This window comes from Gigantopelta aegis, chromosome 1, assembly GCF_016097555.1.
Source record: "Gigantopelta aegis isolate Gae_Host chromosome 1, Gae_host_genome, whole genome shotgun sequence".
In the NCBI taxonomy this organism is placed as follows: domain Eukaryota; kingdom Metazoa; phylum Mollusca; class Gastropoda; order Neomphalida; family Peltospiridae; genus Gigantopelta; species Gigantopelta aegis.
Window position 1 is genome coordinate 20620397 of NC_054699.1, and position 16219 is coordinate 20636615.

Here is a 16219-nt window from a genome sequence, read left to right on the forward strand (position 1 = left end):
AATGTAGACATGACAATTCAATATGAATGTGATGGCTTAATCTATTATTTAACTGATCAGGGTAGATTTTCTTTCCATGTGTGAAAGTTTATTATTATTATTTTTTTTTTATTATTATTTTTTTTTTTTTAGTAACAAGATGTGAATAATCTTACTGCGTATTTACTGTCCATGTCAGGAGTGGTTTTCAGAAAAGGAGACTCATAAAATTTCAAAAGCATGGATTTTAGCATACTTAACTACTGAGGGTACATGGATATCATCCACCGAGGGTAGTTTTCCTTTAATATATTATATTACATAACATATATGTTGGCTAATGTATATTTCAGCTACGTAAACACCTTCTAATGTAGACATGACAATTCAATATGAATGTGATGGCTTAATCTATTATATAACTGATCAGGGTAGATTTTCTTTCCATGTGTGAAATTTTTATTTTTTTATTTTTTATTATTTGTTTTTAATAACAAGATGTCAATAATCTTACAGCATATTTACTATCCATGTCAGGAGTAGTTTTCAAAAAAGGAGACTCTTAAAGTTTCAAAAGTGTGGATTTGACCATACTTAACTACCGAGGGTACATGGATATCATCCACTGAGGGTAGTTTTCCTTTAATATGTTATAGTACATTACACATATGTTGGCTAATGTATATTTCAGCTAGGTAAACACCTTCTAATGTAGACATGACAATTCAATATGAATATGATGGCTTAATCTATTATCTTAACTGATCAGGGTATATTTTATTTTCAAAATGGTGGATTTGACAGTACGGTACCTAACTAACGAAATCCAAGATGGCCACCATTGTGGACCTGTTTTGTTTAATATCTCCTTAACTAATACACATATCGAGAGAGTTGAAATGCCTATACCTACATTTTAGGGGACTAGGAATGCCTATACCTACATTTTAGGGGACTAGGAATCCAGTGGTGACAGAAGTGTTTGCAAATTGTGGCTGCCATCTTGAAATCCAAGATGGCTACCATCCACAAGCTATTTTTCTCAATATCTCATAAAATATAAAATATATCAATACAGTTTTAACACCTATAATAACATTAATCATCGGCTATTGTCACTACAGGTACTTGTGCGATCATACATCAAAATGACAAATCTTGCAATAATAGTGGTCATCCTGTTCTGTTATAAAGACAGGCTGCAGGTTCTGAAATCAAAAGTCTTAAATGAGTGGTAAGCAGTGTGAATCATACCACTAACAAGTCAGCAGGTGTGCAGGCACAATTAATGGAATTTTCTGTAAGGAGACTGGAATTTTAGGTGATGGTAAAGATCTTGTCACAAAGGTAGTGTTGGACAGCTCAGTATTTTATATAGCACAACTGACAGAAACAAGTGGGCCCTTATAAACAATGGGGAAAGCTAACGAAACATGAGTGGCACCCAGAGGCATCAATGGCTTCAGTATGAGAGCTGACTGATTTCTTCAAATGCACTTGCAAATTTATGGCTCATTAATAGAAGATGGTATAAATATAATATAAAAAAACCCCCAGAATTACAGGTAGTGAAATGTTTAAGCAACGCTTTGACAGCAAATTAGAATTTACATTGTCAAACCATTAACAAACATAACTGAACACATTTTATTCTGATTGAGCACATTGAGTTTGCATCTTTTAATGTCAGGATACCAACTTTTAAGTATGTAAATACTGTCTGAGTTTCCAGTAACAATTACTTTGTATCTAACCACATTAAATATTTATTATAAGCAATTCCTTATTTTTATAAACCATAGTCAAACATTTAAAACAACAGAACATGTCGATTAGATTTGGATTTATGTCCAAAGATATGTATTTCAAAATTTTCTTGTGGCCATTTTGAAAAATATGTCACCATTCCACCCGTTGCCCACTAATTTTATATAGTACCTATCATAGCATCTGTATATATATACATAGAGGTTATTACCAGAGTGTTTTTCGGTATCGTCAAATAATAATAATAATAATTTCTTATAATATGTAAATCTACCTTGATCATTTAGATAATGGATTAATCCATCATATACTTATTTAGTTGTTAGTGTTTATATAAGAAGGTGTTTACTTAGCTGAAATAGATATTAGCTAACAAATAAGTAAATTAATATACCATATTTTGGGAAAAGTACCCTCGGTGGATGATCTTGTACCCCCTGTAGTTAGGTACTATAAAATCCACCCTATTGAAATCTTAAGTGTCTCATTTTCCTAGAACTATCCCTAGCACTGATAGTAAACATACAGTAAGGTTATTCACATATATTTTTTTTAAATTGTTAAAAAAAAAGTAAAAAAAAAAAAAAAAAAAAAAAATTCTTATAATTTGGAAATCTACCCTTATCATTTGGGTATTGGATTAATCCACCATATACATATTTAATTATTAGTGTCTATACAAGAAGGTGTTTACTTAGATAAAATATACAATAGCTAACAAAGAAAGGAAATGTTTTATTTAATGATGCACTCAACACATTTTATTTACAGTTATATGGCATCAGACATATGGTTAAGGACTACACAGATATAGAGAGAGAGGAAACCCACTGTCGCCACTTCATGGGCTACTCTTTTTGATTAGCAGGAAGGGATCTTTTATATGCACCATCCCACAGACAGGGTAGTACATACCACAGCCTGTCATATGCCAGTCATGCTGGAACGAGAAATCAATAGCTAACAAATACATAAATTAATATACCATATTAAGGAAAAAGTACACTCGGTGGATGATATTGTACCATCGGTAGTTAGGTATTGTAAAATCCACCCTATTGAAATCTTAAGTGTCTCAATTTCCTAAAACTATCCCTACAACTGACAGTCAACATACAGTAAGGTTATTTACATATATTTTTAAAAACAATAATAATTAAAAAAAAATAATAATAAATTCTTATAATTTGGAAATCTACGCTGATCATTTAGATAATGGATTAATCCATCATATACATATTTAATTGTTAGTGTTTATATAAGAAGGTGTTGACGTAGCTGAAATATATATTAGCTAACAAATAAGTAAATTAATATACCATATTTTGGGAAAAGTACCCTCGGTAGATTATACTGTACCCTCGGTAGTTCGGTACCATAAAATCCACCCTATTGAAATCTTAAGTATCTCATTTTCCTAGAACTATCCCTAGTACTGATAGTAAACATAAAGTACAGTTATTCACAAATATTAAAAAATAATAATTAAAAAAAATTGAGAAAAAAAAATGTCTTATAATTTGAAAATCTACCCTTATTAGTTAGATAATGGATATACATATTTAATTATTAGTGTCTACATAAGAAGGTGTTTACTTAGCTGAAATATACAATAGCTAACAAATACAAAAAATAATATACCATATTAAGGAAAAAGTACCCTCAGTGGATGATCTTGTACCGGCAGTGGTTAAGGTAAAATCCAGCCTATTAAATTCTTAAGTGTCTCATTTTCCTACAACTATTCCTAGCATGGATAGGAAACATACAGTAAGGTTATTCACATACCCGGTATATTTTTATAAAAATAAAGAAAGGAAGAAAATGTTTTATTTAACGTCACACTCAACACATTTTATTTATTGATATATGGCATCAGACATATGGTTAAGGACCACACATATATAGACAAGAAACCTGCTGTCACCACTTCATGAGCTACTCTTTTCGATTAGCAGCAACGGATCTTTTATATGTACCATCCCATAGACAGGGTAGTACATACCACGGCCTTTGATATGCCAGACGTGGTGCACTGGCTGGAACGATAAATCAATAGCTAACAAATACATAAATTAATATACCATATTAAAGAAAAAGTACACTTGGTGGATGATAATGTACCCTTGGTAGTTAGGTACTCTAAAATCCAGCCTATTAAATTCTTAAGTGTCTAATTTTCCTACAACTATTCCTAGCATGGATAGGAAACATACAGTAAGGTTATTCACATACCCAGTATATTGTTCCAAAAATAAAGGAAGGAAGGAAATGTTTTATTTAACGATGCACTCAACACATTTTTATTTCTGGCTATATGGCATCAGACATATGGTTAAGGACCACACAGATGTAGAGAAAGGAAACCCGATGGGCTACTCTTCGATTAGCAGGAAGGGATCTTTTATATGCACCATCCCACAGACAGAATAGTACATACCACGGCCTTTGTTACACCAGTTGTGGAGCACTGGCTGGAACGAGAAATAGCCCAGTGGGTCCACCGACGGGGATTGACCCCAGACCGGCCTCATATCATGCGAATCTTAATCCACTGGGCTATGTCCCGCCCCACTTTTACAAAAATAGAAAATGAAAATTACAAATAACAAATTGTAAATATACCCTGATCATTTATATAATGGATTAATCCATCATATTCACATTTAATTTTCAGTGTCTGCATAAGAAGGCATTTATTCAGTTGAAATTAACATTACATATAAAATGGAAAATCTACCCTGATAAAATTGAAATCTGAAGTTTATCATTTTTGCAAAATCTACCCCAACATGATACATTCCCAGTCTGGAGCTCCACGCGGTAAGACGTGTTTGTTTTGCTTGTGCACACTGCACGTGCTTTCGTGTGCTCGACTTGGGGGTCCTTCATTTCGTAGTTTTTGTCAGCGAAATGAAGTTTTCTACTGGGATGTATGCGGCCATTGGAACTGATTGAACGCTGGAACGCTTCTCGTTTCGACAGCCTGCACCACCTGGGCCCGTGCTTATAAAACTTAAAGTCTAGACTTTAATAAAGTCCAGACTTTAACGTAATGCTATTTGAATGGCGTTGCCATGACGTTAAAGTCTGGACTTTATTAAAGTCTGGACTTTATTAAAGTCTAGACTTTAAGGTTTATAAGCACGGGGCCAGGTTGGATTCTTTTTTAGCGAGATTCCTTGCCTCCACGTCATTTCTCCGTCTGACTGTCGGACTTGTTTTTTTCGTGACTCGTATGACGGCCATTCTGCAGAACGCCACGGTTGTTCGCGTTTAGTCTCTACATGTCCGAGCCTGTGCTAGCAGCACTGGAAGATTGACCGCCCCACTCTAAGAAGAAATAGGAAGCGGGGTCGGCCCCTACTACTCGTTCATATTTATGTTTATTTCCCCGCGAAAACATCAGACTCCTTTGTGACATGGGGCGTGGCTTACGAAAAAGGGCGTAGCTTAAAATCGCATTTCGCGAGATGTTACATACTGCTGGCTACGATTAAGTATTTCCGGGTCCATGGGCGTACATAGGATTTTGAAAAGGGGGGTTCCAATACATAGGATTTTGAAAAGGGGGTGTTCCAAAATAGATTGCAGAGATATTGGGCATATATTTCTATGTTGAGTAAATATAATAATGTCAGATATCAATGTCAAATATATTAAATGATAAAAAAAAGCGATTTCAGGGAGGGGGTCGGTCGAACCCATCGAACCCCCCTATGTACGCCCATGGGGTCAGTAAGCCCAAACAGGCGCTGCACATTTTGCAAGCTCACTCCATCTACCGGTATGTAAGATATTAATTTATACAAAATCCTCATGTACCACTTTCACTAACCGTTTTGTTTTACTGCATTTCGTAGTAATGACAAAAACTTATTTCTCGAATCCAAAGGTACAAGCAACATGTAACGGTAGTCCCACTTTCACACACCAATAAAGAAATACATGAGTTTTATAGTGTGCATCAGTTTTATTGTTTAACATTCACATTTTCATTGTGCTTTGATTTTTGTGTCAAAGCTGTCACTGTAAAAGTAAGTTCAACATCTAAGTCACTATATGAATATCGTTTCATTTATAGTATGATACATATAGAATACTAAACGAATTTGCCTGTCATACCATTTTTATGAAATGAGTGAACAGTTTTGGTATATGACGAGCGAAAGCAAGTCGGATACCAACACTGTTCACGAGTTTCATAAAAATGGTATGACAGGCAAGCTAGTTTAGTATTTTATTTATTACAAACCAACTGCAAACAAGCTGCAACGCAGAAGTAAGCAGATGTCGAGACCTGCTACATGTTATTTTTCTACGAATTGGGTCAGAAAGTGATCTACATCACGCTCATGTCACGCCAATATTACACTAGTTAGATATTGAGTGATTGTTATGACATGAGCACTATCTTACACTGGTGTGTAATAAATAATGTTTCACAATAATTGAAGCATGTTAAACTAGAAGCTGAACCATTAGTTAAATGTATGTCTAGACTAGTACATTAAATAAATCAACATTAGCGTGCATGGGCATCGCCGGGAAATTGTGAGAGAGGTGCATTTCAGTAATGAATTAATGCAATTGTGGCCAATATTACATGTTGGATAAAAAAAATTAAAAATGCAATAAAGAACAGAACAGTTGGCAAAAGCAAGTTTTTAGATAACATCTATTAAACATTTTTTTAAAGAATTTATTTTTTCAAACCCAAACGAAAACCCCCAAAACACTTTGTTATTAGGACAGGACATATATAATGATATTAAGCTATTACATAATTTTTCAGATGAAAATGTACACACCTAATCCTGGTCTGGTAGCTATCCCACTGACTGTTAGATAATTGTCTAGAAAGACGAAACATAATACCGAAAACGCATCCATCCTTCAAAACAACCCAATCTGAAGGACAAAATTGCAATACATGATCAGGGCCTTATCTCTACACAATGCAAAGTCGAATAGGCATTCAGCAAACTAGTGGTTGATTCCATGAATCTCTATCTAGTGCCTCGTCTATAGAGGACGGCCACTCTTGAGGAGATCCTTCACTGGATAGTTCATCACTTACATCGCTACTCAGAGGACTAGCTCATTAGAATAAGTACAGCTATGATAACATGCACTAATGAATCTATGACATAACAGTCTGTTTTCCGCCCCCAAAAGAAAAATAATAATTCGAAATAAAATTTTGAGTCAAAATCAACCCAACTAGGGTTTTCGTCCAAACGTGTAAAATCAAAATACAATACAATTATTTCCTAATTTGTTTGTAACTAGAACAAAATACATACTCTCGAAAATGTACTGGTGTGTAGAAACAAAAAATCACACACAAAACAAAATTTCAAAGTTGATTCTTTCGATGAATTGACTTCAATAACCGTTAATTGGTTATGCACTGAAAAATAAAATAATTTAGACATTAAATGCTTGTCATCTTTAAGAAACAAAGAATACATATAAACGTTTATGTCTGTATATACAATAAGGCTTATGGGATGGGGGTGGGGGGGGGGCTGTGCCCCTTCATTTGATGTCCAGAACCTCTTCTTTTTTCCTTTTTTTTTGTCCTTTGATCTATATAATCTTTTGAATTTTTGTTATCGATATTTTCATTGTAAAATAAGAAGGGTTATCTAAACTCGTGACTTTTCTAGGAATCTTACCAGAACAATTTAAACTCGACTCTTTTTGATCATTTTACTTACAAGAATTCCAATTGAACTTTTTAGAAAATCTTACAAGATTACTCCATACAAAAATCTTTCTGAGACTCTTACCAGAATAATCCTACTTCAGCTCTTTCTGAGAATATTACCAGAATAATCCTTTCTGAGAATTTTACCAGAAAAATATAAATTCATCTTTCTGACAATTTTTTTCCAGAATAACACAAATTCAACTCGTTCTGAGAAAGTTACCAGAATAATCCAGACTCAAAATTTTCTGAAAAACTTACCAGAATAATCCAAACGATGATCCAGGGAAAGAAGAAGAATGTGATACAGCAGTGTAAACAATGATTGACTCCACGTCTGAAAAAAAGAGAAAAAGAAACCGTTTTATATGAAAGGGGTTATTTTCAAATGTTCGAATATATGATTTCAAACATCAAACTCCATGTTTTTTTACATACATCATCTGTGGTGTATGGGGAATGTTGAGGAGGACACAAACATTATAAGTCACAAATGAGACATTGCAAGTCAAAACCTTGTGAATGAATGGAATTTTTTTTTTTAATAAAGATGATGGATCAACTTATCGATCAATTATGGATGAATTGATGGATAACATTTAGTGAAATAATGATCTGAAAATATCAGTACTTTTCTGGTGGTTTCATTACTAGTACGTTTTGGTGTCAAACGTGTTAACAGTACTGCATACTATATACGTTCTGGAACAGATATGTAAGGATGAACAGGTTTCAACTTCCCCGGTCTGTCGCTGATCCGATGCACGCCATATGTAACTGCGTTCTCATAAAAAAAAAAAAAATGTCTTTTGTCTGCGATGGTCGATGTTGTATTAAAGTTTTTATGGAAACCGGGGTTACCGATTATTTGATGTTATACCTTCTCTCTATAAGGCAGTGTCACCAGCATAACATCCTTGGTTAGTGTTGGATTGAGTTGGTTTTGTTGTCACCTTATTTTAAATAGGACATTGCATGGTCAAGTCATTTACAAAATATTTTAAAAGCCTAGGAACAATGAATGAACCTTGTGATGTGCCATGTTCAAACATTAATTTGGAAAAAAAAAATTTAAAAATGTATTTGAATTAAAGTATTGCTAATTAGTTTATTAATAACATTAAACATGGCTTTATACTATACCTGGATTACTGTCTATACTACAATTACTGTCAATATGTCTAGTGTTACGAAGTCTATTCAGGCGTGTGTGCAGGGGATGTTTTCGGGGGTTTAACCTAATTTCTGTGGGAATCATGATTCGACTTCTCCTCCCCCCCCCCACCCACCTTCCCTATTAACTTCACTAGCCTCAGTCTAGACACACACCCCTGCTAAAATTCCTGCACTCGCGCCTGTCTATCAGACATACTTCACTACAATCGTCTGAGTCCCAGGCGCGCTGTTGTTGACCACCACCACTGACTGTTGCTAACAAAAAGAAAAGAAATTTTAAAAATACCTGATTAAATGGCCATATGGAACGAAATGATGTATTTAATGACGCACTCAACACATTTTATTTACGATTATATGGCGTCAGGCATATGGTCAAGGACCACACAGATATACAGGAAGCCTGCTGTCACCACTTCATGGGCTACTCGTTTCAATCAAGGGATCTTTTATATGCACCATCCCACAGACAGGATACTACATACCATGGCCTTTGTTACACCAGTTTTGGAGCACTGGCTGGAACGAGAAATAGCCAAATGGGTCCACCAACGGGGATCGATCCCAGACTGACCTTGCATCAAGCGAACGCTTTACCACTGGGCTACATCACGCCCCAAATGGCCATATGGAGGCACTGGTGAACGGACTAATAAAACAATGATCTATTTGAAAGAAAGAAAAAAAACAGACACCAAGAAAAGTAATAGGCTAAGAACTTGGTTTAGAGATATTTGTGTTTAATTAGTGCAATGACGCTTTTATTACTTTCGTTACTAGGTCTACTTCACGTCAATTTTTATTATATTAGTATTTATATAAGGCAATTCCAACCCATGGGCACAGATGCAGTTATTTATAAACAACACTTCATGGAAATCAAGAGATGCCGTGATTACATTCTAGTTTACATAGACTGACCACGGGGTGTGAATTCTGTGGCTTCTGCTCGAGTTTTCCATCTGACAATAATTTCCATTAGATTACCGGGTTCAGCATCAATCTTTACTGCTGAATTTTGGTCAATCATTAAAGCTCTGGAACAGATTAAGGATTCGTGTGAATCCAAATATATTATTTTTACAGTCTTACTTTCGTCTTTCCAAGCTTTACAGTACATGGAATTGGAGCATCACTTGGTTGGGATGGTGATATGAAAGTGCGTCACTTTATGATTATCCATTGCTAATAAAGATATTATAGTTTGTTGGGTACTCAGCCGTGTTGGCTTTAAGGACAATGTAAAGGCAGATTTTGCTGCCAGGTCTGCTTTGAGTTTGCGTCGTGTCGGTGTTGGTGTTTCTTACAGGGATGTCTTCTATTGTGCCGTGTTCACATCGGCCACACACACATTTGACGCATTCATTTATTTTAAAGAAGGATCTTCCTCCTCAGTGTGAACATTGTCAGTGTACACTGACTGTGCGCCACATTTGGTTGGAAGTGTAATCATCTGAAGCCGACGATAAACCATATATTTCGCAACAGAAACATTTTATAATCTTTTTTAAATATTAGGGACTTATAAACAAATTCCAATAATCCCAACAAAAAAAATTAAATTATGTGGGTAGGTCGGTGAATTGTTCATTTGGAATAATCTTCTTCTTTTTTTTAATTGGAAAGATTTTTATTTTTGCAGTGGAGTTGTTAATACAAGAGTCCAATGATGTTGTTTTTCAAATTACTGTTAAAATTGTTGTTCAGCAAGTCTAAAAGATAATGAGAGGGTAAACCTGCTTTCAAAACTCATTGGGCTACTCCTACCGAAAAAGCAGCACGGGGTCGTTGATATGCACTTTTCACTAGACAGGACAGTACATATCACGGCCTTTGGTAAACCAGTTGTGGGGCATTGGTTGGAACAGAAAAAAAGGCTCAATAATAGCCTGGTCTACCGAGAAGATTCGATTTTGCGACCCAAGCAACTAAAGGTGAGCGCTCTACCAACTGAGCTAAAACCCGCCCCCGAAATGGGAGCCCTTGATTTTTTTGATTTTTTTTTTTTTTTTTTTTTTAATTATTATATTGAATTTTCACCACAGATCTTTACTGTAGTTTTATATAATTATATATATATATATATATATATATATATATATGTTATTTTTAATGAAAATAATCAAAAACATGTACATACCTTTGTTTGACACCCAATAGCTGACATGTATTTTGTTCCGAGGTGTCGTTAAACATGCATTCATTCATGTTTATGTTCGTGCTTATATCCAATTAGGGTTCAAGCATGCTGTCCTGGGCACACACCTCAGCTATCTGGGCTATCTGTCTAGGACAGCGAGTTAGTTGTTAGTGGTTAGTGAGAAAGAAGAGGGTGTAGTGGTCTTACACCTACCCATTGAGTCTGCGAAGCCTGTACCTACCAGCCTTATGTCCGACGGCTTAACCACGACACCACCGAGGCCGGTGTTTGTTGTATTATACTCCCTTTCTCCATATTGTCCGGGCAATATAGTGAAAAACCCATCACAAAATGCAAAGGTTTTCACTCCAGCTGTATTCAGCTCGGTATGTACAGGGCCTTAGCTTAAAGAAAATTCTCTTGTTAACCGTTTAATGAGTTTTAGACTATTAACTACTCAGTTGCCCCCCCCCCCCCAAAAAAAAAAACAAAAAAACAACAACAAACAAACAAAACCTTAGCTACGGCCCTGGTGTAGTATAAAATAACATAAAAAATGTAGAACAATATAATTAGTGGAACAATTTTAAATTCAACGTTAAAAATATGCTAGTCAAAATAAGCTGGGAAACACTAACATTTTAATTCTATGCCTCTATATTCATCTGCTAACTGCAGCATGCCATATATTTTGGAACAGATTACCTGGACTGACAGCGTATATATTATATTATCAGGGCCGTAGCTAGCGGGGGGGGGGGGGGGGGCAAGGGGGGCATTATAGAAACTTAAAGAAAAGGAGTTTTAGACTATTAACTACTCAGTTGCCCCCCCCCCCCCCATCCCCCCAAACAAAAAATCCTACCTACGGCCATGATTATATATGTTAAATACGCTCGTAAATAATTCTGAACGGTCCCTAAGGGATAATTTGCTTATTTGTTTAGTTATTTATTTATTTTATTATAATTGTTTTAGGGGCCCTTGTTTATCGGCATTGTTTTATTAGTATTATACCGAACAAAACTGTGATTGTTCCTCTTTCTCGCCTGTTTAACTACAACAATAAAACAGTTGCAAACTGGGAGTGTTTTATGCTTAGTTAACACCGAACAGAATCGATCTACAATTAATTTTTCACACAATTAACTATTCATAGTTAGAGAGGTACATGTATTAACGTGATGTCGATACCTACCAATCTTACTTTCCGGACATTTGTGCATGAGGGGGGTTTTGGGTTGAAACCCCGCCTACTTGAGCAAATTTTCTTCTCTTTTTTTTCGGGAAAACATGTCTAAAGCCTACCCATCCTAATAAACTTCGCTCGCCACAGTGTAGACACCAGTAATACTATTACTACTTTCCGTGACCTTGACCTACTTTCATGTGACTTTGATGACGTCACGGCCTTGACACGTGACCCGGCGTTGCTAAATAGGACGAATCGGGGCCGGGTAAGTAGGTCAGGACCAGTCTAAGTAGGTCGGGACCGGTCTAAATAGGTCGGGGCCGATCTAAGTAGGTCGGGGCCAGTAATGGGAATGGGAAAAACGTTTCACGTGTACATTCAAAGCAAGCTGTTGTAGCGCACGCCTGTCTTGGGTACAAGTACCGGCCTCGGCCGGTTCCTCCGTCCAGGACAGGAAGGAGTGGGGGGGGGGGTGAAGGAGGGACCGCCTGCACTGGCAGGTGCAAGGGAGCACCAGCAGTCCAACCGTAGTTGCTAACAGGCAGGAGGTGGTATGGTGCTATGTAATTTGGAATGCCCCGTAGGATTAAGCCAAAGGGAAATGGTGCGCATTTTAATAATGAAGGAAGTTTGGCGCAATTTTGATGGTCGTTCTAAAAATAAAGGGTATGGAGCTACGTATGAGTTTGGATTTTAGTAGGCCGAGATTAGCTCATAGTTAAGACCTGCGGATGATGAGCTGTCCCTAGGTTGCCCATAGGGCCCTTAGAAAGGGCCTGATCGCTTCTGATCTTGGGGCTAGTAGGACGGGGCCGGGTCACGTGACAAGGCCGTGATGTCATCACGGTTAGATGAAGGTAGGCCAAGGTCATGGAAAGTAGGTCGTGAGGCGCAACAGGCCTTAATACTACTGACACCCCCATCCCCGCTATAATGTTTGTACACGAGCCTTTTTTCATTACAGCACTTTCGTAGTTTAGTAACTGACCGGCCTCGGTGGCGTCGTGGTTAGGCCATCGGTCTACAGGCTGGTAGGTACTGGCACGGATCCCAGTCGAGGCATGGGATTTTTAATCCAGATACCGACTCCAAACCTTGAGTGAGTGCTCCGCAAGGCTCAATGGGTAGGTGTAAACCACTTGCACCGACCAGTGATCCATAACTGGTTCAACAAAGGCCATGGTTTGTGCTATCCTGCCTGTGGGAAGTGCAAATAAAAGATCCCTTGCTGCCTGTCGTAAACGAGTAACCTATGTGGCGACAGCGGGTTTCCTCTAAAAACGCTGTCAGAATGACCATATGTTTGACGTCCAATAGCCGATGATAAGATAAAAAAAATCAATGTGCTCTAGAGGCGTCGTTAAATAAAACAAACTTTACTTTTTTTTAGTTCAGTAACTGTTTTATATACCTGCTGTTGTTGTTGAGGTGGCGGATATTGGCCTGCAGGAGGCGGATATTGGCCTGCAGGAGGCGGATATTGACCTGGTGGCGGGTATTGCCCTGGTGGGTACTGCTGGCCTGGTTGTGGGTAATTCGGTGGAGGCTGGCTGTTCTCAGACATTCTTCAGTCTGTGAATGAAAATAACACCCACAGCGGCAATATTAACAGTTATGATTGTATTTGACATTCGTACAAGGGACATGTGGTGATTTTTATTGATTCATTGACAGCAAAAAGTATTACCGAATGGATTAGTACGGGGTTTTTTAAAGTGAAATTCGCAATAACAGGTGAGAAAATCGACCGCGAAAATACGGTCCGCGGAGCAACCCACTTTTAACACAGACTACGTTCTGTCTCTGTAAAAGCCATAGAACATAGATATATAAGTATAAAATAGACAAATCATTAAAACATAAATATAAAACATGCAATAAAGCTTTATAGAGACAAATATTCGGTCTAGAGCGAGAAATAGTCTAATGGTACACAGATGCCCCATGTACAAAGGCTTTTTTTCCAGTTTAGCAAAAAAAAGAAATGTTTTATTTAACGACGCGCTCAACACATTTTATCCACGGTTATATGGCGTCAGACATATGGTTAAGGACCACACAGATTTTGAGAGGAAACTCGCTGTCGCCACTACATGGGCTACTCTTTCCGATTAGCAACAAGGGATCTTTTATTTGCGCTTCCCACAGGCAGGATAGCACAAACCATGGCCTTTGTGGAACCAGTTATGGATCACTGGTCGGTGCAAGTTGTTTACACCTACCTATTGAGCCTTGCGGAGCACCTACTCAGGGTTTGGAGTCGGTAGCTGGATTAAAAATCCCATGCCTCGACTGGGATCCGAACCCAGTACCTACCAGCCTGTAGACCGATAGCTTAACCACTACGCCACGGAGGCCGGTTTCCAGTTTAGCAGCATTTGTCTTTCATATAATTGTTATTCACTTTCCTATCGAATATACCAGACGTGGGGCACTGGGGAAGAAATCAGAGAATGCGTCAACCGATGTGGTTCGATCATTCGACCCATGCACCTCAGGTACGCGCTCTACCGACTGAGCTATATAGATCCCGCCTCTTGAGATAAATATATAACAATGACAATGATGATAGTGATGATACATACATATAATAATGATGATGAATCATGACAATAACATAACAATATTATTATATAACATTTAGTAAAATATCTTAAAATATCAGTGAAATAAAAGTGTTATCAGTCACTCAGTGACGATAACACATTTCAGCGTGAAAATTTCACTATTTCACTCTAAAATGTGTTATCGTCACTGTAGAAAGTGTTATCTTCACTGTAAGAAAGCCGGAACTATTTTGCTGCTGGCATTTTAAAAATAAAGGTATTTGACAAAAAACATGAAATATCCTCTATATATTATAGTTGTGATGATAACGATGATGATGGTGGTGATAGTGATGCTGATGATGATGATGATGATGGTGATGATGATGATGATGCTGATGATTTAATAACAATGACACAACAATCTCACCTTTAACATATGTATATCTACAAATATTACCTTTAGGAATGTTAGGATTTCCTGCTAGATGCCTGTGATATCCAATTGTTTTTAATTTTCGGAAATAATCAGTAATCGTTGTAAGACGTAATAGAAACGGATCAACGTTTGTGGTAGTACAGATTAATGAGTATTATATTAACATTACCACGTACTTTCATTTCTTGGAAAAAACAATCTATCAGCACACAATATGATAATCGATCTGGGCACAACACTGAAAACTAAATAATTATCACGACAGAAATAAACGCTGCCCGTAGTTACAAACAAAACGTTATTTTGCAACTTCCTAGAGACGACCTGGTAACATAGAATTTGTATTGTAGTCGGTTGGGTGAACATTGATCGGAATATTTTATTACTGTGGTTTTTCACGATTTTGTCAATAAATACATCTAACGTCCGATGTTGTAAAGGTGTCGTTATTCAACTCCAAAACAATGGTATATAAAACGTTTGAACAACCGGTAAAATCTATTGAGAATGAGATACAAAATTATGCTCAATGGCAAAAGTTATTGTGACATGGATTGTTTGGAGTAATAAATTTGTGAATGGGTTTGTGGATGTAAACCAGAGAAAATGTGCATGAAACAGCTCAAAGAAATGCAACCAAGCAGTTGTTGCAGCGATTGCATGCTTTGTGCAAGAAACATGGAATATTCGGGAGAAATCCTGTCCAGTGTTCACCATAAAAGGCCAGACATTCAGTTACAAATCATTGCCACTCTGTGCAGTCCAGAAGTCAGAAAAACACCATTAGTGAACTGTTTGATGCAATTCCGTCATGCCACACCTCAGTAAAAATGACAGATGGCGAGTCATAGGGATGCTTGAATCTGGGACCTCGCAGCGTGACGTCGCACGTCAATTCAACGTCCACACCATATGACACTTATGGCAACGATATCAACAAAACAACCTGGGGCCTAATTCACTAAAGTCTCGCAATTTTGCGATCTCGCAGTGCAATGATAAAAGACTTGCAAAGAGGATGCTTTGTTGTCTAGCAGAGCCTAAGAGACCTTTGTGAATAAGGCCCCAGGTCAGGGATCGTACCCGTAACGGCCGACCACGCGTGACAACCCTTCGCCAAGACACATACATCCGAATGACGCTGATCCTTCCTCAGATCTGGAATGGCATTCCCGGGAACTTTCTCCAGCGGTTAGTGGCCTCAATGAGACGACGGTGCCAGGCCTGTATCAATACTCAAGGTGGACACACTCGCTACTGACTGTGA

General features: G+C 37.3%; 1 protein-coding gene across 3 annotated transcripts; it reads right to left on the reverse strand.

Moving 5' to 3' along the window:
- Positions 1 to 5953: 5953 nt before the first annotated feature.
- Positions 5954 to 15142, reverse strand: LOC121371870 (cAMP-binding protein 1-like). Of its 3 annotated transcripts, XM_041498100.1 has the most exons (5): positions 14974 to 15142; positions 13379 to 13539; positions 8832 to 8890; positions 7721 to 7796; positions 5954 to 7159 (listed from the first exon to the last, which is right to left on the reverse strand). In XM_041498100.1, the coding sequence occupies exons 2-5, from the start codon at positions 13529 to 13531 to the stop codon at positions 7145 to 7147; spliced, it is 303 nt and encodes a 100-aa protein (XP_041354034.1). In that variant the 5' UTR covers positions 13532 to 13539; positions 14974 to 15142; the 3' UTR covers positions 5954 to 7144. The 3 variants fall into 3 exon arrangements, with proteins under 3 accessions (XP_041354034.1, XP_041354017.1, XP_041354025.1); XM_041498083.1 differs by lacking the exon at positions 8832 to 8890; XM_041498091.1 differs by lacking the exon at positions 5954 to 7159 and having other exon boundaries at positions 7652 to 7796.
- Positions 15143 to 16219: the final 1077 nt, after the last annotated feature.